The sequence below is a fragment of the Miniopterus schreibersii genome (genome assembly GCF_964146895.1).
Source record: "Miniopterus schreibersii genome assembly, chromosome: 6".
Lineage (NCBI taxonomy): Eukaryota > Metazoa > Chordata > Mammalia > Chiroptera > Miniopteridae > Miniopterus > Miniopterus schreibersii.
Genome location: NC_138107.1, coordinates 9,762,755 through 9,783,908, shown reverse-complemented (window position 1 = coordinate 9,783,908; position 21,154 = coordinate 9,762,755). Strand labels below are relative to the sequence as shown.

Genomic DNA, 21,154 nt, shown 5'->3' with positions numbered 1-21,154 from the left:
AAAATCCTTCCACAGCGAAGGTAACATATTCACCCTATCACATTAGCTGCCAACGTCAGCCAAGGCATAGTGCTAAGTTCTTTATCTCATGGACTTAATTGCTTCAATGTTAATTCTAAACATTTTATCATAAATATTTAAAGCAAATAACCAATTCCCACTTAATCATAAAGCACAACTCTTGTTAGTCTGAAATCATTTGCATGGAAAATTGCACATCACTTTAATGTATTTTCTGTCTGCTTTTGTGTCCATGTAAAAATAACAAACCACAGATGCATGATGACATCATCATCACTGAACCAAAGAAGGAAGAAAGGAAATCATCTTGTGAGTTGGAGATTTAAACTGTTCCCTGTCAGGTCGCCGATGCTTTTCTTAATATTTTTAGGAGGGAGTTCCTGTGTGCAGAGTCAAGGACAGTTAACACTCATTCCTGTGAAGTGAGTCCAAAATTTAAACACAGTGTCCTCCAAATGTCCCTTGGCACCAATGAATGTGACTTCTTTTTTTAATGCTACATTAGGTTCTCTAGTTCATCCTTCTCAGCTCCATTGCATTTTCTCTAATGTTGTGTCCAATTTTAAATGATGTGAGTGATGGGCCTTCCGTCTTACCTGGCCAGTGTAACCCCAGAGTGCCCGGGACCCACAGGCCCATTCCCTGAGACAGCCGTGCTGCAGCCGACCTGAGAAAGGAGTGGCAGCATTCACAAGGTTTTAATTGCTGCCTAATAGGCTGTAGCAACCTGGTCATTTTATTAAGAGAGCATTTAAAACTAGCATTTTATTCCAGAAGATTCTTTCGCGCAGCAGTAGAAGCCATGCTGAGAGAATGTTTGATATGTAACCTAATTTCACCATTTTCTTAATTTCTCCCCATTTCTCCTAGTAATATACCTCTCAGGCCATTTTATATTCTTCTCTTTGTGCTTCTCTGATTACATAAATAATTTTATCTCCTTTTCTGTTTTCCCAGTTATATCTGCGCAGAGTACTCACAATAAGCATAATCCCACCAATAGAATTGGAGGGAGCATATTACATGCAGATTTTCCAGTGTTAGAGTAACTTTTTAAAAAGTAGATGTTGATGAATCCCATAGAAGTAGGCAATTCCTACCTCCCCATGGCAATAATCAGGATAGTTTTAATGTTTCTTTTAATTTTATCTTCATTTTCTTCTATTAAATCATTCAGTCCTGTCATTTCCGGGCTACTCTCTGCTATTCCTGACACTCCCATGAGTGAAAGATGGATTTCAATATCATCATCTTTCTAGACAGGAATTTTTATCTCTCCTCTGTGATGATATTTAAGCAACTCTGCCATCATACCCGGTTATTTAATTCTATTGTACTTGTAAGCAGTTTTCCAGCCTGCTGACGGTTGTCACTTAGAAACCTTACTGGTGGTTTTCCTTTCTTCTGCTGTATTCATCAAATCCTGCAACTGTGCCTGTCTCACCAGCCAGTCTAAGAAGTTTTGAAACCAGGAATTCTGTCTACTTGAGACCTGTATGTACACCAAGACACAGGCTTCCAATTTCATACTCTCTAATGCCAGGGGAAGTTCTTTGGCCTTTACTCTTTGGGAGTAATTTATAGTCCTCTATGAAGTAATTTTATATTAATATGATTTGCTTTGATGAATTTTAACAATCTTTTAAAATTCTCATTTTTTTAACTGCAGTTGTTATAATGATTACCCTTTTTAAAAAAAATGCTTCTATTGATTATTTAGAGAAAGAGGAAGGGAGAGGGGGAGAGAGCTAGAACCATCACTCTACTGCCTCCTGCACACCCCTTGCTGGGGATCGAGCCCGTAACCCCAGCATGTGCCCTGACTAAGAATCGAACCCACAACCTCTTGGTGCACAGGGCCGTGTTCAACCAACTGGGACACACCGGCTGGGCAGTGATTACCTTTTGTCTATCTACTTTGATTCGTTCATTGAGCAAACACCTGAGGGCATTCAGTGCACTCTACTGGACACTACTGGGTGCTTTGAGAAGGAAAATGAACGAGGAAAGGTGTCTGTTTTCAAAAGAGCAGAGTCCAGTGGGAGAAGCCAACAAGGGCACTTAACTGGGATGCAGGGTGAGGCACCCTGGAGCAGAAGTGATGTGGGCACCGATGAGGGAGAAAGGACTGCTGCTTGTGGTGAGTCGGCGCTCAGGGAGACTACATAAAGTACGTGCTGTTTGAGCTGGGCTCTCCAGGAGAACAGGGCTCCGTCAGGGCGTCGGAGAGAAGGGGGCAGCCACCACACGGGGAAGGCACAGGCACCTGGCGTACACTGAGGAGTGACCCGCGACACACACGGGGCCCATGATGCAGGTAGCTAGTCACAGATCCAGAAACGTAGGTGGAGGTACACTGACAGAGAGGAGCAGCAGTCTAGTAATCCAGGGGAGCGTTACCCTCAAAGGAATTAATCTTTGCTTTTGAAATGTATGTTTTTATTGATGTGTGACTATAGTTGTTTATTATGATTTAGACTGTTGGTTCAAACCCATAGCTGTACATTAGAATCTCTTCCTCATTCCAGTTAAATTAGAATCTCTACTGTTGGGATCCATATTTTTTAAGCTCCCCCGGCAGGTGATTCTGATGGACAGCAGGGTTACAAACTACTGATCCGGTCCCCCTCAGCACTTGAACAGGTTAGTGGAGGCACCTGAGGAGACCCTGACTCATTCAAACTGAAAAGAGGAACCTTAAGTTAGAACCCACTCCACTCTTGCCCTGGTAGGAAGCAGCAATCTCTGCCTCTACTCACAGCTTTCCCCTGCAGCACCGAAACATGCTCAAATCACTTCCACTTACTAATGAATAAACCAGAGCCCTCTCTCGACGCTACAGTCTCCTTCTAGTCTCCCGTCATCCTGTTCTTGTCTTCGTGGCCGTGCCCTGTGCTTCCAGTTTTATTTCCTCTCCAGCCCAGTGCCACTGCACTGCCCACGTCTTCCCAGCCTCCGGCGTGTCACATTCCTGGACTTTGCACACGCTTCTCTTCCACCGGGGCTTTCCCTCCCCGCACGCTTTTTCCTGGCATCCCCCCTCATCTTTCAGTACGTAGCGATCACACTGGGGAAGGCTCTCTGATCTTCCCAGTCTGGATTGGGTGCCATTCCTTTGTGTTACTGTGCTGTTTTATGTAGAATTTGTATGACAGCATTTATTAATGTATTTTGTAATTGCCTGTCTGCATCAAAACATTGGACCTTTTAGGAACTGACTTACTCATATTTGTTTCTATATCTAGTATCTACCAGTACTCAGTAGATAGTAATTACTCAATAAAAATTTGCTAAGTTATTCACGTTAAATATATTATAGATTTAACGTTTTTGAGTGCCTACTATGTTAGCTCCCAAGTACCTACCACTTAGTATGTGCCCAGCCAAGTGCTGACCACTTAACCACATGAATTACTTATGCCCCCTGAGTTAGGTACTGTTACTTTCCCCTTCAGAGATGGGGACATTTGAGGCTTTGAGAAGTTAAGTGAATACACCAGAGCTGAATTGCTCTTTCTGATATCTTTATTAAATTTGTATATCACACTTAGTCTAAACTGGAGGGACTTCTGTAATTTAGCTGTAAAATTTTTTTTTATTTCATTTTTTAAAAATATATCTTTATTGATTTCAGAGAGAGGAAAGGAGAGGGAGGGAGAGAGAGAGAGATAGAAACATCAATGATGAGAGAGCCATTGATCAAGCCCACGACCCGGGCATGTGCTCTGACCGGGAATCGAACCCGGATCGCCTGGATCCTAGGTCGACGCTCAACCGCTGAGCCATGCCCGGCTGGGCTAGCTGTAAAATTTCTAAAGCATAATATATTATCCAGTTATACATATTTTCAAATTCCCAGCATTACCAGTTGTCTCTGCTGTTTGTCAAAGTTCTCTTTTTAAAAGTAGGGGATCTTGTGCAGTTCTGTTCTTTTTGTCTAACATTTATACTTTACTAGCCTTTCAGTGAAAATAGAAGACCAGCAGTTGATTCTATTTGGGGATTAAAAGAGACCAAATGATTAACATCAACATGTAGTACTCTACAGCCCCCAGTTCCCAATCCTCTCTCCCCAGTGAAGAAGCTCTTGGGCCAATAGTTTGAACACTCTCGGTAGGAAACCTGCTCATAAGTAGAAAAAGTGGCTCATTCACCTTTCTCCTCCTTTCTCCCCCCCCCCCCCCCCCCCCGAGGGTGAGCAGTGAAAGGGCCTGAGGACTGGTGCCGGGAGGAGGGAGAGCAGAGAGAAAAGCCTGAGTAATCCGCACATTCAATTATCAGCCCCTTCGTAATTGAGTTTTCTTGGGCTTCCTTCTTTTCAGAGTTCAGCAGTTTAAAGTTACTGAGGGATGCACTGTTCTCCAGGCACTGAGATGAGCCGTGCTTTCAGTTTCTGCCATGATCACTTGGATTCAGCTGTGTGGGTTGCAAGGCTTGTGCTCCTGATGGACTCCAGATGGGAAGCTGGGAGAACTCTGCATGACACAGTTCCCTTTCCCACCTAGTGTCAAGCCCTGAATGGCCCTTTAATGCCCTTGTCTGTTAGACTGTACATGATACAGGCTGAGGAGTGTGTGTGCAGCAGGAGCAGCCCCGAAAGGTAGGCAGGTGCTGAGCAGAATGTGAATGCAGTCCAGCTTCACTTGAGCCCCAGAAGGAGAAAGCTGTTGGTGGCAAAGGGTGAGCAGTTTGTCCGAGACTGAGCAGTTTCCTGGGCTGTGAGACTTTCACTAACACCAGCTCCTTCCCTGGCAAACCTGTATGGTTGGTCATCCTGTGTGCTTAACTTTCCTTAGCTTAGTGAAAAGTTCACAATCAGTTGGAAATCATTTCCTATTGTCTTCAAATCCTGTCTGACTCACTGGATGAAAACAAACAACTTGAGAATTTCCTTTTTCTCCCTGGAGTAAGCAGTAAAATTGAATGGACCCGTGTTGAAAGGTTTCTCCCATTCTACCTGCATCTTGCTCTCCACTTGTCTGATTTAGAACCCTGGGGCACTCTGCTCCCCACACCTATGAAGTATTTCTTCGCTCTTCCCTCATCCTTTGCTGCTGCTGCAGTAGCTCCCAAGGATTACAGAGGATGTACAGTATGTACTTTCTCCTACTTTGGCACTCACATCCCGGGGCTCTGCTTAGATGAGGCTGAGCTGGGGCGTTAGGAGGCCTCCAGTCGACTCCCAGCTGAATCTATTAGGTCTCCTGCAACAGCTGTTATCTGAACCAACTGGGTCCTGCCAACAGCAGCAATGCGAATGCTCAGGAAGAACACCAGACAGGCCTGCGTCTGCTCCAGAGTCTAAATTACCCCATCTGCATGTGGAGCATGACAATTGTTCTGGAGAGAGTGGGAAAGGGAGGAGATGGTGTTTTTCCACAGTGATCGAGATGAACAGAGCAGCCAGTGCTGTCTGTGCAGCTGTTTCAGTGTGAGGATGAGCTGAATTATTTTATTTCTATTCAGTGGGAATTAGCACACACACACATCCCTTTCTTTTAGAGAGGGAGACTATGGCTAACAAAAATCACTCAATGATTTGATTCTTTCTGCAGAACAGTGATAATGTATGGGACTGTCTGAACATATCTCTGTTTGGACATCTAATTAGTGAAAAAACAGTTCAGAAGATAAAATAGCTAAATAATCTGAGACAACTGTTTGAAGGCCTGGTAGAAGGAATGGGACAGAGGGTAGAGGCGCAGCAGCGAGGTGACATGTCACTTCAAGGCAGGAAGGAATAAAGGCCTGTAGCCCTCAGGCTGAAGGCAGGAAGGAAATGAGGAGGAATGGCTATTGTTGCCTGTATTATTGTCCTAAGGAGCAGGCAATTTTAGAGGTTGTACCCTGTGGCCATAGCAGCTTAGAAGACCTAAGATTTCTGACTCAGTGAATTAGTCCATAAAAGACCCTTGATCAAACCTTTATCCTTATAGGAATAACTACAGGCATGGATATACTCTTGTGAAAAATACTTAAGCTTTCAGGTAATGATGGCAGAATGAACATGTGTCTCAGGCCCTTCAGAACAAAACCCCCACTAAAAGGATAGTAAAGGGATTTGTTTTAGGTATTAACCTACAAGGATAAAGGAAATGGGAAGAGGTAAAAACACGAGAGAGGAAGCTGCAAAGCAGATAAACAAGTGGTAAATGATTTAACAGGCTCAAGAAAACTGAATCCTAAGCCACTGAATCTTCAAAGGCTTAGGAATTAGAGGTGCCGGCGCCTTAGAAGCTGCATTGCATGAGGTGGTAGGAAAAGGCTGCAATGAGGATGTTTGGTTAACTGTGTTTATGAAACAATGAAGAGCTCTAGATCTCTCCCCCACTTCACAGACCTTTGACTGCTTCTCTGCCACTCTGATGGAAAACTGGAAATTTATTCTTTTTTCCTGCCAGCTTCATTGAGATATGTTGAGAAATATTGACATATAATATTGTGTAATTTTAACATGATGATGTGTGACATGATGATTTGATACACTTATATATTGTCAGTTGATTACCACAACAGGGTTATTAGTTAACACTTCCATCACTTCACATAGTACCCCTTTTGTGTGGTGAGAACATTTGAGATCTACTTTCTTAGTAACTTTTAAGTATAAAATACAGCTTTGTTAACTGAAGTCACCATGCAGTACATCAGATCCCAGAACTTATTCATCTTATAACTTCCTTTCCTGTCTTCAAAAATTTGTTCCTGTTAACCAACATCTCTTTTCTGCCACCCCACCTTCCAGCCTCTGGCAACCACCATTCTGTTCTATTTTGAATGAGTTATGCTTTTTTAGAAACCACATATAAGTGAGATCACAAAGTATTTGTCTTTATCTAACTTTGGAAATTTATTCTTTGATGAAGGTTAAACAAGGGTCTCTAAACCTGGAAAGATACCATGTATAGTTGAGAAAGGTTATACTATAGCAAGAGTAAGTGGTCATGTGTTGAGATCCCACCTCTCAGTAACACCTTGCTCCCACCACTCACACACACACAGATAAATACCCCACCACTTCACTTCAGGAACTCTGGTAGTCACGCCCATATCTTCCATACAATACATTAGAAACTTCTTCATAAGCAGTCTGACCAGCCAAGCGCTAAAGAATCTGATAGTGGAATTTTCCTGACTGTTGATCCATTCAGGCAACTGTATTTTCACAATTTCCTTTTGTAATGCTAGGTTCCTTCCTGGAAACCTTCTTGACAGCCAGACATCTAAATAAATTAATAGGAAACAAACAGGAAAAAATAGACTACATGGGAAGATGAAATAATAATAATTGGTGTCTTCAGGAAAATTAGAGTAAATATGGCAATCTTAGATCAAGAGGAAGATGCCATAAGAAAGAAACATTTGGAGAATAAGAAGTATGGTTGGAAATTTAAAATATTAAAGCAGAAATGAAAAGCTTGGTAGATAGCACAGATGATAAAGTTGAGGAACCCTCCCAGAAAATAGAACAAAATGACAAATAGAGAAAGTATAAAAGTGCAGATGAAGATAAGGGGGTCCAATTCAAAATTAAGAGTTTCATAAAGAGAGATTTAAAAAAATCCAGGGGAAGTTCATAAAAATTATTCAAGAAAATTTACCAAACCTGAAGGACATGGGTTTTCAGATTGCAAGGCCCTTCTAAGTGCCCAACCTACTGGAAGGAATAGACCTACACAAGGGCACATCATCATGAAGTTTCAGAATACTAGGGATGTTGAGAAAACCTACATGCTTCCAGAGCAGGACATGTTTTGGTTTTTAAAAAAATGAAGAGGGGGAGGAAGAAGAAGAAGAGTGGAAGGAGAAGAGAGAAGCCAGGTCACGTATTGTAATGACTTCTTCTGGTAAAACTAGAAGCTTGACAGGCAACAGAATAAGACCTTCAGAGTTCTGAAGACAAACTGCTTACAACTTAAATTTGATACCCAGCCAAACTACCAATCAAATATGGAGGTAGACCAAATTGATGTTCAGACAAACAAAGCCTTAAAATTTTTACATTCCAAATTCCATTGGGAAAAGCTGCAGGAAAGGAAACAACATGAGATACAGGATAGGGGGAGTTTAGTGTAGGAGAGAGATGAAAGGAATCCCTAGAATGATGGTGAAGGCAGATCCCATGATGACAGCTTGTTTAAGATTTAGAGGGCAATCAGACTTGATTAAAACTGGCCAAAAGGCATAGGAAGACTTTTTCAAGAAGAAATTGCTAGAAATACTTGATGTGTCAGAATGTTTTGAGAGTGTCTTTAGTTCAAGTAAGGGAGAGTTGGGAAAGAGGAGGAAAATTAATGTTGAGCACATACAAATCTAAGTAAAACCAAAAATCAAGATGATTTTTACTCTAGTAAGGAAAATAATTGTGCAGGAAAGTACTTCATATATTAGTTGTGATAATGTTTATAAAATCATAGTGTAAACACTGAATATTGATTCAACGGAAGTTACAATATAATCTAAATTGGGGGTAGGTGGGAAAGGGTGCATGTAGAGAGAGGAGAGCTAAATACTTGTAGATAAGCCTAAAACTGAAAAAATTAAGACGTAGCATTAAAAGAATGGTAATTATAGACATGAGATAAATCCTAAAATAACCCACTAAAACAGGTAAAAATGGTTGCCTCTGGGGAGGGGAGGAAATGGAACATGGGGGGGAGTATGTTTTATAATAAACCTTATAGGTTATTTGACTTTTTAAGCTATATATGTGTAAAACTTTACTTTTAAATGTAAAAGAAGAAAAAAATAGTTAAGCCAGTTTTATTTTAATGAGTCCAAACACCACAGCAGTAGCAGTGACTATTAGTATTAGCATAGAATCTCCTTGTTTATTAGAAAACAAATCCTCTCTTTCAAAGTACACATTTTACTTTATGTGCATTCATGTCATATGTTTTTCTTTCCTTGAATTTATGAAACAAGTGTAAGGATTGACATTTCCTTTCTGATCACTGGCTTAGCACTAATGCTGTACCAGTAAAGTCTAGGTCATGAATGGTTGAACTCTCAAGAAGCTTTGGGTAGGGGGAAAAATCCTTGCCAGCTACTCCATCTCCCAACCTGCCTGCTAATCCAGAAATATGGATTGGGGACAGGCTTCAAAATTGAACTTCAGCATGCATAGGACTCCTAACACAGAAGGTGTGAGTATGGAGAAGTGTCTTAAAATGATTGAGCAGACTGTGAGGTTTGAAACTGTCCCATGTCTGCTCAGCCCTGCTGTAAGCTGTAGACTCTGCAGACCACCTAATGGTGCCACTTGGAGCATCTTGCTGTTTTCTTTTCTCTTTTTCTTATGTTAAAGTTGTAACATATTGATAGATTTTAGCAGCAAAATCTCTTATACCAGTAGTGCTGAAATTAGTAATCCTTCATGCTGTTTGGAACCTGGAGGACATACTTCTACAGTGAAATTAGTCATGTACTTCCAGCTTTTACAGTCCCTGAGATAGTACATTATGCATATCCGTACCAGTTTGGCACCCAAGTCAAAAATACTTCTCTCAAGTTTTTGTAGTATTGTTTCTATTTACTTTAACTACTCTGCCTCTTGTTGGTTGCTTTGTACATAGTTGTACTGATGCTCGAGTTATGTGCTAAGTAAATCTCTAGATCTTTTTTTCCCCCCTGACTCATTCTCTAGGTGAAGGTCCAAAATTTCCCAAAGGCAAAGAAGGGTCCCTGAAATTTTTTGTAAGCATTGAAGCAGCCTGGGAATAGTAGATGGCAAGTGTGGGACTTTTATGGATTGGGCTTGTTTTCCCCAAATATATTTTAGTTATTTCTCTGAGGAGCTATTATTGCCTGTACCACAGGTTTCTTTACATGATGAGTTAAGACTACCGAGGCTTTGAGGGACAGATGTTCTGTGGAGCTTTGAGATGGGTGTCCAGCCTGATTTTATGAGTGTGTGGGGTCTGGGTTGCCATGAAAGGAAAGAATGCATGCTAAGACGGGCATATGGGATGTGTTCAGAAGATGGCAGCATTTATTTTAATTCCAGTGCTAGTTTCTCAGGGGTCTGGAATGAAGATTTGTGATTTCCGTACTCCCTGTGCTCTCTTTATTACTGTCTTGATTTGGTGCTCCATTTTCACTTCTGTTATTCTGACTGTCTTGGGCAATTCCTGTCTTATTTCTCAGTGTGTCAAATGTTTACATTCCTGGGTTCTTAGATTTTTCTTTGAGAAGAGGCAAATTCTTTCTCCGTTTGCCTCACTTCTCTATTTAATCTTCTACCCTAAAAGGAAAAGAAGGGGGGACTCCTCCAGTCCTTAAAACTTTGTTACAATAAATGGCATATACCCACCATAATCTTAGGTTAAAAAAAGAGAGAAACTTCCCTCACCCATCATGTTCCTAAAGCAGGCTTGTTACAGGTCATTTTCACCAAATGAGTTCTTACAGATTCATAGGGAAACTAACAAATTTAATTTTCTTCTGCTTTTTCTCTAGTGCACAATTCCATTAGACTCATTTGTCTGCATTCGTGGAAATGCACAGCCTGTTGGAGAAACTGAAAAAGATAATGCAGCCATTTTAAAGATAAAACTAGTGAAATTTTTTCTCCTCCCCTAGCATCTCAGGCTAGGGGAAAAGTTAATGAAAAAATGCAAATGTTGAACTTTTGGTAATTTAGTTCTATTTCTTAAAATATACTTTGTGTTGGTTTCAAATGTTTTATTGAGTAATAAAATTGGTTAACAGTATTTTCACATGGGGATTTGTTCATATTAGCATGTAACAGAGACAGAGCACTCTCTCTCCCCCAACCCCTACCTTTATCCCCCTGTCTCTTTCTGTCCTTCCTTCCGCCCCTCTCTCTACTATTCATTTTTCATTTTATATCTTCCACTTCCTATCTTATCTCTCTATAATCCCTTGAAAATTACAATCCGAAAAAAAGCAAAGATAAAAAGAAAACTAAACCATTAAATAAATAAGACGTTTCTTCCCATGAAATTCAAATCAGTTCCTCTTTCCAGATCCAAAGAAGCCCACTGAATTAGCTTTGTGGCTATATCCTGTTAAACATCTCTAATAGGTGCGCTGTGTCTACACCTCAGACTCATTTACACTGTATCCATGTTCTCAGAGCTAGTTGTGCCTTCACGTTTGACCCTCTTTTATTCCTGTAGAGAGACGTTTCATAACTGTTTATCTTTCCAATTTAGCAAGATGGGCTATAAAGTTCTGTGCTGAATAGATCACCTACCAACCACTGGGTAATTATTTGATTTTTTAATGTGTTGTCTGTTTCCTGACCTGAAAGGTAAATTTCTGGGGGAGGAGATTTTCTCTTTATTGTTCAATCCCATATGCCAGCACTCAACAACAGGAGCTGGTACACAATAAATGCTCAATTAATATTTATTCACTGAGTCAGTGATCATTTGTGTGTGTGTGTGTGTGTTTGGTGGGGGTATTTTTCTTTTAGCCACATTTGTTTTGGTTTGGTCTTTGAAGCCAGAGTAGTTCACAGGAAGGACTTTTAAAGTTCATGTTGCTAAATTCGGTGTTTAAAGGTCAGACTACCATGTGTGAATAGGTAAGAAGCTCTTTTGTCTCTCCCCTCATCACTACTACCAACTTGTTTTAGTCTTCCCTTCTAAACTGCACTGTAAACTTCTCTAGGTGAAGGTTAATGTCCTCTTTTTTGGGTCCATTCCTCACAGTGACTAACACAATTTCTTATACTTCGTAGGTGTTTATTAAATCTTGATTAAAAGCACACTTACCCGATATACCTGCAACGGTAAATGTGTAAGCAGAGACTTTGAATGAATTACATAAATTTTACATATTATATCATTTTCATATGATTTATGTAAATATTATAATTAAGTCCTTTTGTGATATTAACTCCAAATATAATTTCATAAGTTGAAGGTATATTTTTATGGCAGGTTTTAGGTTCTGTATGGGGGTGGAAAAAAACCCTGCTACTGTTCAAAATTCATATGTTTCCTCCAAATAAAAAACAGCACTTAAATATTTGTCTCTAAAGTTGGACTGACTATCTATTATGGAAGCACTGGGTTCTGATGTGTTAGTAATTGTTTGCCCATCTTAGCCCCCCTGCATATTTGATTCTGCATAACATCAGTTTTCTCTGAAACACAAGATGGCTCCTTGTTTGATTTGCCCTTCAGGTTGAATCGTGGAGGTGGTGGAACGTGATTGCTCTCTGCAGAGCTAGCGGTCCCACAGTGGCAGGACTGCTCTCTGAGACGGTAGCCTCTGCTTAGGCTCACTCTGGACACAGTGTTTAACCTTTCAATAATTCTTCCTCTCCCAAATAAGCAAGCACTGCCGGGGCCTTTGCTGAAGTCAGTGGAGGAGAATCTATAGCTCCACAGATCAGCCAGAGGGAAGGTTTTCTAAGAGTAACAAATCTTTTCTGTGGCAACATGCTTTTTCTAGAAGCTTTTTGTCATTCTGGCAGTAAACTGTTTTCTACTTGCTGCCTTAGCAACAAGACCCGAATTCACTTTCCCTCCAGCCTGTGGTTTGATTATAAGAGCACTAACATTGTACCCAGAACTAGAAGAAAATTTCATCCTGGGGAAATCCACGGACATCACCTGCTTTTTGGGTTAGAGACTTATTTATGTACATTCTTCGTATGTCCTTGAAAGGAAAGGTCAAATAGAAAGTCTTAGAAATGGTGAATCTAAACCCCACATGGTCCCGAGTCCCTAGTAAATGCTGTAGCTAAAGTTTTTGTTACATCACTGCATCTGGCCACAGCTAAGAACAGTTTTTCTCCCTGGAGTTCTCTGTGACCACCTCAGAGGGAGAGCCAAAATGTTAAGTGTCCCTTCTTGTGTACCAGTCTTAGGCTAACTCTAAGTCTCGAGTCTTTGTTTAACCCAAGGATATGAAGTTCACTTTGAGAATGAAACTTTGTTTACCAAAGAATAGAATTCTGATGGATTTTGGCTTTAGTTGATCCCTTGAGAGCTCATTTAAATATTTCTTACTGAATTCAATTTTATCTCGTAGTAGAACCTGCTACAAGTAGGCTTGCCCTCCACCAGAACTAAGGACTAGAGAATAAATACCAAAAGTTTAAAGCAGAAATGTACAAGTTGCTGTTTCTTTCTATTTTCTTTAGTATATTAAAGATGTAATGTGTGTGACTTAGAAATTAAATCTGGTAGCATCCTGACAAAAAATGATGGAATGATAGGTTAAGAATAGGAATTTGTACCTTCCCAGAGCAGGCAGGGAATGCAATGAAATCTCCAAAGCGAAATTCCCATAGGTCACAGTGTTATGATGTCTACTGTTAGGAAATTCTGTTTTTCCTTAAACTTCTAGAGTTTGCACAAAAAAGAAACTCTTCTGTGGGTATGGGCTGCTGGACCAAATATGGGCAAAGGATTTTTGCCTTGCCTCCTCATGCATAGCTGAGTCAGGTCAAGAGCATTTTAAATAGACTTTTCTAAAGACTAGGACCTTAAAGCAGGAAATACCATAGAGCCGGGGCATCTTCTTCCTGTGCCCCTAGTGTCTTCGCTGTGGAGCCCTAAGAGCAAGGACGAGACCCTGCCTGTGTTCTCGAAGTCTGCCCCCGGGCCTGCCTCCTTATAGATGCACCACTTTAACATCCACAGTTAGGACTTCTCACCTAGGCAATCAGTTTTCTCGAAGTTCAAACAAAGACCTTCTGTACCCAACGATCTACTCTTTAAATTTCTATTTAAAGGTATCCTACTCTGCCAAGCACTGCATTAGACTGTTACATACCGACCTCATTTAAATATCCTATAAGGTCTGTGTTATTGACCTCATTTTATTGAGAAGGAAACTAAAGTTTAAAAAGTTTTAAAGCATTTCCCCCCAAAGTGACAGCTAATTAAATGATGGGGCCGGGCTACAAACCTGGCTGTGTTAGACTCTAAAGCACATTCTTCAAAACGATGATGCCTTTCAGTTTGAGTGCTGTCCTTGGAGGTTTTAAATTTCATTTTATTAAAGAAGACAGAATCTGTTTTCACCCACAGTGGTATAGCTCCTAGAAACTTCTGCATTGAAACATCCTGTTCTGAAGCTGTTCAGGATCCAGTCTTTGTCAGTAACTAGAAGACATCCAACATAGGGAAGGGAGGAGAATTTTGGAAACGGACTGTTACACCAGGGCTCACGTGGACAGCATTCATCCTCACAAGAAATGGCCAATCTGTTGCATATCTGCCTGCCTTAGCACTGTTTAAGTTTTCATTATCTTCCAACTGTCTGAGCTGCTGTTGAAGGCCTCAGAGAGAACAAAGGATAACTGTTATATTTTCAGCAGTGCTCTCTCTGAACACGGATGAAGTCACTAGCTGTCACTGCCCTTATTATCGGGTTAAATCAGAGTCTCACTGTGCATTGGAGAGATGATGTTGAAAGGGAAAAAAATTAATCTTAAACTTTCCCTCTTATTCAGAATCTTTGTGGCAGAAAAAAATGTAGTATCTACTTCTGTTTAGGTTTTATGGCCCAGAGCAAGTTTTGCTTTGTTTTTCAAAAAAAGTGAAAAAGAGAGAACTCTCTCCCATCCCTTCCCTTGGAATTTTACTCTCCCAGGTGGTAGTAACTTCCCTTCTGCCTCGGGGATGCTCCTTTGAGCCCCATTAAGGAAACCTGTGCTGCATCCCTCTCCCTCGGGGGCCCCCTCCCCGGGGCTGCACGGGCCTCTCAGTGTGCAGTGGAGGGTCCAGGCTTCCCTGCCAGTCGCCAAAGTTGAGTGATGAGTTGAAGCCTATTTGGTAGTTCTAGTCGAGATCTTCAGTAAAGGACAGAGTCCTATGCTCAACAACTCCTTGCTGGATAAAAGAAGCATGGCTTCTTGACTTTGTTACTGTTTTTTTTAAATGTATATTTGAATAGGGACTTTATGCCATTTTTGTAAATTATGCTGTAATTTTTTGGAGACTTAGGAAGTATTGTAGAACTAGAATAATTAAACTTGTTACGAGCATTCCATATAACAGGCTAATCGAGAAGTGTAATATACAGTGGTGAATTGCTAATTTGACCTCAGGATTATGCAGCAGAGATAACATTATCTTCATTTATATAGAACTTTCTGTCTGGAGGCATCTCAGTGCTTTTCCAGCCATATGTATTACCTTGTTTGTTATCACAAACACTATCATTAAGGCTGTGAAATATATTCCAGTACAATTTTTATTTTCAGTTTCTTATAATTGGGGAAAAGGGAGGGGAAGGTTGCATATTTTCTCCAATTCCTGACATTTGCACCAGGGTAAAATTTGGGAAATGACTATTATCTAAACTTTGGGATCTTGGTTCTATATAATGTTTTAAAAAGAAGGAAAGGGAGGGGGAGTCATCACTGCATCCCCTATTCAGCTGGACTATTAACCTTAAGAACTGACAATGGGGAAAGGCCCTATCAGTCGCTGCCTGGCTCCTCTGCCTTGCATAGTGTTAGAAGAGCTGTCTCTCCTTTGGGGGAGACTCGACCCAGCAAACAGGAAAGTGATCTGATCAAATTCCACCAAACCACATTCCCTCCACCCCGTCCAAGGTTGCAGACAGCAGCGCTCAGGCTGCCACGACCATGAGCAGTTGAAAATGCTGTGCTGGTTGAGTTTCTGTGGGTTTAAGGAAATGGACATAATTAGATTCAGGCCAAGGTGCCAGCCTTCACACACCCCTTCCCTTCCAGAAAGCTGAGAGTCACCACCAGCAGTAAAGAACAACACAATCTGTTCTACCCAGACAATTTAGAGTTTATTTTAAAGGAACCCACCCAAGCCCAGTAAATTCAGCACCTTCTGTCTGCCTTGAGGGCTCAAGAGAACAGATCAGAGCCAACTTCTTGCTTTACCAGAGGGCTCTGGTGATGGACCAGTTGCCCTGACTCTCCACACAGGAAGGGCAGTGTCTCCCCGCAGTGGATGTGGGCATGCTGAACAGCCAGTCCAGGAGATGGCATTTACGTTGGTTATGAAGATAAGTGATCAGCTTGTGTCAAGGAGCAGATGGCTAAATGAGGTGAATGCTGTGAGGTTCAGGCTTGAAGAAACAGGAGGGAAAATAGCCCATGATATAAAATCCCCATATCTAGTCTCCTTAATGTGAATTTTTTAAATCAGCATTTATGTTACACAGTTAACTTGGAGTGATGAGAAATGTAAGAAAATTACTGAATTAGTGAACAGCGATTAACTCAGAAGTAAAATTGTATCATCTGAGTTGAAGGTTGTTTTACACAGTGGAGAGAGGATATTGCTGAACCCTGGCCCGGCCTGTCATCTTCTAATTGAAATCTGTTCGTTTAATATGCCCCGTCCTGCAGGGTGCATGGTTCATAATTTGGGAGAGCGTCATCAGTTAATCTAGTTATTTTTCCTGATTCTTCCTTTGAATTCCAGTAAGAATGTGGCACATTCCCTGTGGATTTGTGTGACACTCAGAACAATGAGTTTGTCTGTTCATTAACCTGTGAACTGTCAGGTCCCTTTGGAGAGTGAAAGGAGCAAGTCACTCCAAGGTTAATGCTTTTTTTGTTGGAGGTGAAGCCTCCAGGGAGATACAGAGGGAGAACAGGCCAACATGCTCAAGACTGCCCTGTGAAACTCTGCACTATGTGCAGATGCCAGATCTGTGTGGCCGGGAGGGAGGCTGCCGAGAAGGCTGGGTCACCTCCACAGATCACCTCCTCTGGTCAGGAGAAGGCTTCCCAGCAGTCAGTTGGGGGGCTGGGGTAAGTATATAGGGTTAACTTCCTAACAATGATTTGGGAACAGTATTAAAATACAAGAAACCGTGAGTGGTTTCCAGTAGTTTCTGTGGCTATTTCTTTTAAGTAGAAAAGCAATATTGATTTCATGCAATTGTCTCCAATGGATGAAATCTTTCATTGAGTGGGAAAGCACTTGATTTTGCGTGTTTGTGCGCCTGTGCACAGGCACATTCCTAACCACAGGCAAAGACAGAAGCTGTTTGCTATTCTCCAGTGTAAATGTCTCATGGACGTATAATTGTACCGCCACTCACAGTTTGAGCTGAACAGTACCTGGTTTGGTTTTCTAGATAAATCAAATCTAAGTTCTACTTAAATCTCTGGAAAGTGGTGTCTTCCTAATTTTGTTGTAATTCTTCTAAGGCTCATTTGGAGCTAGCCTAAGGAGCAGGTACAGAGTCTGAAGTCAAGTCCGTGCCCTGGCACACTGTATGTTTATGTAATATAGCTCATTTTGTTATTTTTGGATTGGTTTTGATGGAAGCTCATTTTCTTCAACAAATTTTCTTTTTACCCCAGGTATATTCGAATAGTTGGGACTCACAACACAGTGAACAAGATTTTTCACATTGTGGCTTTTGAGTGTATGTTTACAAACCAAACCTTCACTCTCGAGAAGGGCCTGATAGGTAAGTATTACAGTTACATTTTATTCATCTACTTAGATATTTTATCTTCAAGTATTTTGTTATTCCCTTAATTCATCTCTTAATCAGCTTTGACTAAGAAGTCTAGTTGGTTTGAATGCCTATGGCTGAGTGACATAGGGGAAGGCTTATGTTTTTAGAAGTAGTCAAAATAGTAATTCCAGTAAACTTAAAAGAATATAAATATTTTACTAATAGTTAAGGATTGAAAATATGCTAATGATTCATTGAGATTTGCTATGTGGGGAATGCTCATGACAGTTGGGCAAAGCCTTTCACACCGAAGGCTTTTCTGCACTTTTCTGTACTTTTCTGTAGGTAAGACCAGGGAGGAAGTCTGTATAATATGATCTAGTGCTCATACTTTCCAAGACTAGGCAGGTATTTTTGGCTTTGATATGGTATGAATGTACCTTATTTTCCTGGATACATCGGTTCATATTTGCCCTGTTCAGCCAAGTTCACCTCAAGAAAATGCCCACATTCATTTGAACAAGGCCAGAATAACTGGATCATCTTTGTGAAAGTCAGCTTGCCTTGTGGGAAGTATTTCCTGGCTGATCTTTCAAAAGGGTATTTTAAACTTTGGTTAGTTATTTGGTTGCTTTCTGTTGTTTTAGTTTTAGTTTTAGGTACTATCTAGTCTGGCATTGTGTATACATTCTAGATGTCACAAGTGGCATTTCCTTTTTGTTCCTTTTTCCCATGCCCACAGGTTTTTACTCAGCTCTCTCCAGGATCTTGGTTTGACTAATTAGATTCTTAAATCTGTGCCTGTACTGTAGCCTCTTTGAACACACACTCTGTGTGTTCAGGTGGCGGGTAAGGTGCCCCTGCCGTGGCATACCTAATGTTCACACAGGGACTCATTTCTCCTATCCTTCTCAAGGCCTGTCCATGCTGGGACACAACATAGTGACAGATGTCCTAAAATCATGGGGATGATTAGAATGGGAAAGACGAGTGTAACTTGCAAATGTTTTCTAATTCTTTGGTTATAAACCTATACTTTCCTAACATCTGCTATGCCCTAAGTGTAATCTTTTACCTATGGAAATATAGGAGAGTAATATTAATAAAGCAGTGTGAGTAGAAATTATTCCAACATATAGAGAACTTTTAGAGCTCAACTAAAATAAGTTGGTTTTAAATTTATTATGGATGTGATTTTTAATGTTAAATATAAATGTTAATAATTTTGCTACTTTTAAGTAATTTGAAAGTTAATAGTACTGAAGCCTTACCTGATATTATCAAGGCTTTTAATTTTGTGGGCTGTGTGGAATACTGGTGACGGGGCTATGGGGAGGGCACAGGTCCTCCCCAGGTCCTTTTGTAGGCTGTGACCTCACTGTGTGTGTAGTTAGGACTCCTGTAACTAGGATCTTAGAAACCAGACCACCTTCATAGTCATGGGATATGTAGCATTTGTCTACTCATTTCAGCCCAGTGCACTGCAGTTTTGAACGTGCTACATAGAAAGTGCCACCTACTTTAATGGAGAAAGAACAGCTTTGTGAACATTGTAATTATGAAAGAAACAGGCCAATCTGGCATGAGAAGCTGTTAAGGAATGAGACTCAGGATTACTTGTGGTGAGGGATGCTGTTCTCGGACTGTGTGCTTTGTCCACACTGAACTAGTTAGCCTAGTCAGAATCCATGATAGTCTCAGGCGTGTTAGGGATGAGAGAAGACTGCAGGGATGCAAGAAGTGTTTTTGGTGTCTGGTCAAACACTTTTTGTCGAGCCCTTTTCTATGGTGTGCACAAATCTGACTGCAAAGAACAATGCAGTCATCTGCCTTTCACCCTCCCTCAGCTAGATGGGAGTAGTGGTGCAGATAGGCAGGTGTGGTGCACATGTGGGCAAGTGGCCTGCCGTGGGATCCCCTCTGGTCCTCCTCCTGCCGTCTCCACAGCTCACAGCTGCCCCCCTGCTGGGCAGGCCGGGAGGTGTGTGAGTCCTGAGGGGGTACATGTTCCACATGGCGGCTCTACTTAGTTTAAAGGGGTGTTTGAAGTAGTAATGGCCAGCTTTCCATGGTGCTGGTCTGCTCCAGCCCCCTGCAGGCAGCTCCACGTGAGGTGTGGTCCTCTAGTGGGGGCCGGGTGTATGCCAGAACCACCCGCAGTTACTGTTAAATTATAGCTGCCAACTGCTTACTCCTTCCTACACCCTGTGAAATGCGCACTCCTCCCTTGAGGACAACTGATAACAAACTCCAGGTTCCCATGGGGGGAAGAGTAAAACTAAAACAGTCATCATGAATAACTAATGGAATATCAGACCCTACTTTGATGTTTCAAGATTCAGAACCTCTTTCTTTCACAGTCCATGTTCTTTGTTTCGTAGTGTAGGCTATTCTAATTAGAGCAGCACTCTCTTTATAGGCCTTAAATTACTTTAAAATGTTTGTGTTGTTTTTTAAAATCAGTTTTTAATGTTATTACTTAAAATGTATAATGATGCCAGGAAAAACATAAACAAAAGTGAACTATGTTAGCTTTACACGATTTTAGTAGTCTCCTCCCAAAGGCTTTCTGTCCCATTTGTGTTGACAGCATGTCATTGTTCCTGCTGCTTCACGCGTGCAGATCCATGGGGCAGCTTGGGAGACGTAAGGGCTTGAGAGTCCCTGGGAACTTGGACCACCCTGGCCAGATCTGAGCGTCGGGCTCCCCTCACAGCATGCTCCTACTTCATCTGCCCCTTCTCGTGGCCGCTCTCGACCACGCTGGGAGGTGTTCCCTCGCGGGAGAGCAGCCTGGGAGGACTGTCTCCTCTTGGTTAGGAGGCATATAGAGGATGCTTGAACTTGTCTAACAGTGAGGCATGGAAGGAGTATTAGAGTAGATATAACTGCTACTTTTCAAGCCTTCTGCCTCCCAAAGAATGTGTCTGCTTTGCCTTGGCACTCCACTTTGTAATACACACAGCATGTGCCACGTCCTTCCACTTTTTCAGAATCATTGCCAAAACTTCTTTGCATCGAATCTTGTATTTAAATTCACTGCTTTGAATACCCTAATAGTTACTCAGATAGAGAGATTAGTACCCAACCCCCAGCTTAAAGAACCATCAACTTACATACAACTTAGTTTTATCTACACACTATCTACTTCCTCCCCATCAGATTATTTTGAAGCCAGTCCCAGATATTTTATCATCTTATCCATAAGTGTTTCAAAATGTATCTCTAAAAGTAGGGACTCCTTTTTGTTGCCATAATCACAATATCATTGTAATATCCCAAAATTGAACAGCAGTTCTTTATGAGTATTTAATATTCGGTGTTCAGATGTCCCTAATTGGGTGAAAGCCTGGAGTGAATCTGTGTGTTTTTATAGGTTGTTTAAATCAGAATTCAGATAAAGTCCATGCTGTCAATAAATAGCTGTAATGATTCTCAAATCTCTTAAAATCTATAGGTCTCCCCCGCCCCGCCATTATAATTTATTTGTTGAAGAAACTAGGTTTTTATCTTGTAGAGTTTCTAACAGCCTGGGTTTTGGTGATTAAATCCCCATAGTAATATTTAACATGTTCCTCTGTTGTATTTCTTGTAACTTGGTAGAGGCTTAATCTCATTCAAGTTTTATTTTTATTTTTTATTTTTGTAAGAATGTCCTATAGGTGGTAGTATATGTGTCTATCAAGAAAATCTTTGGTTGTCTCTTTTGGATATTCATTTACATCCATTCAAAACTGCAAAATAGTTA

General features: G+C 41.0%; 1 protein-coding gene across 4 annotated transcripts in view; it reads left to right on the top strand.

Moving 5' to 3' along the window:
- The window catches only part of BTBD9 (BTB domain containing 9), a 406,451-nt gene that overhangs the window by 241,090 nt on the left and 144,207 nt on the right, over positions 1 to 21,154 (top strand). For all 4 annotated transcript variants that reach the window (XM_081139671.1, XM_081139672.1, XM_081139673.1 and 1 more), the window contains exon 7: positions 17,306 to 17,415. In XM_081139671.1, the coding sequence (XP_080995797.1) occupies positions 17,306 to 17,415 (110 nt within the window). The remainder of the gene's footprint in view (positions 1 to 17,305; positions 17,416 to 21,154) is intronic.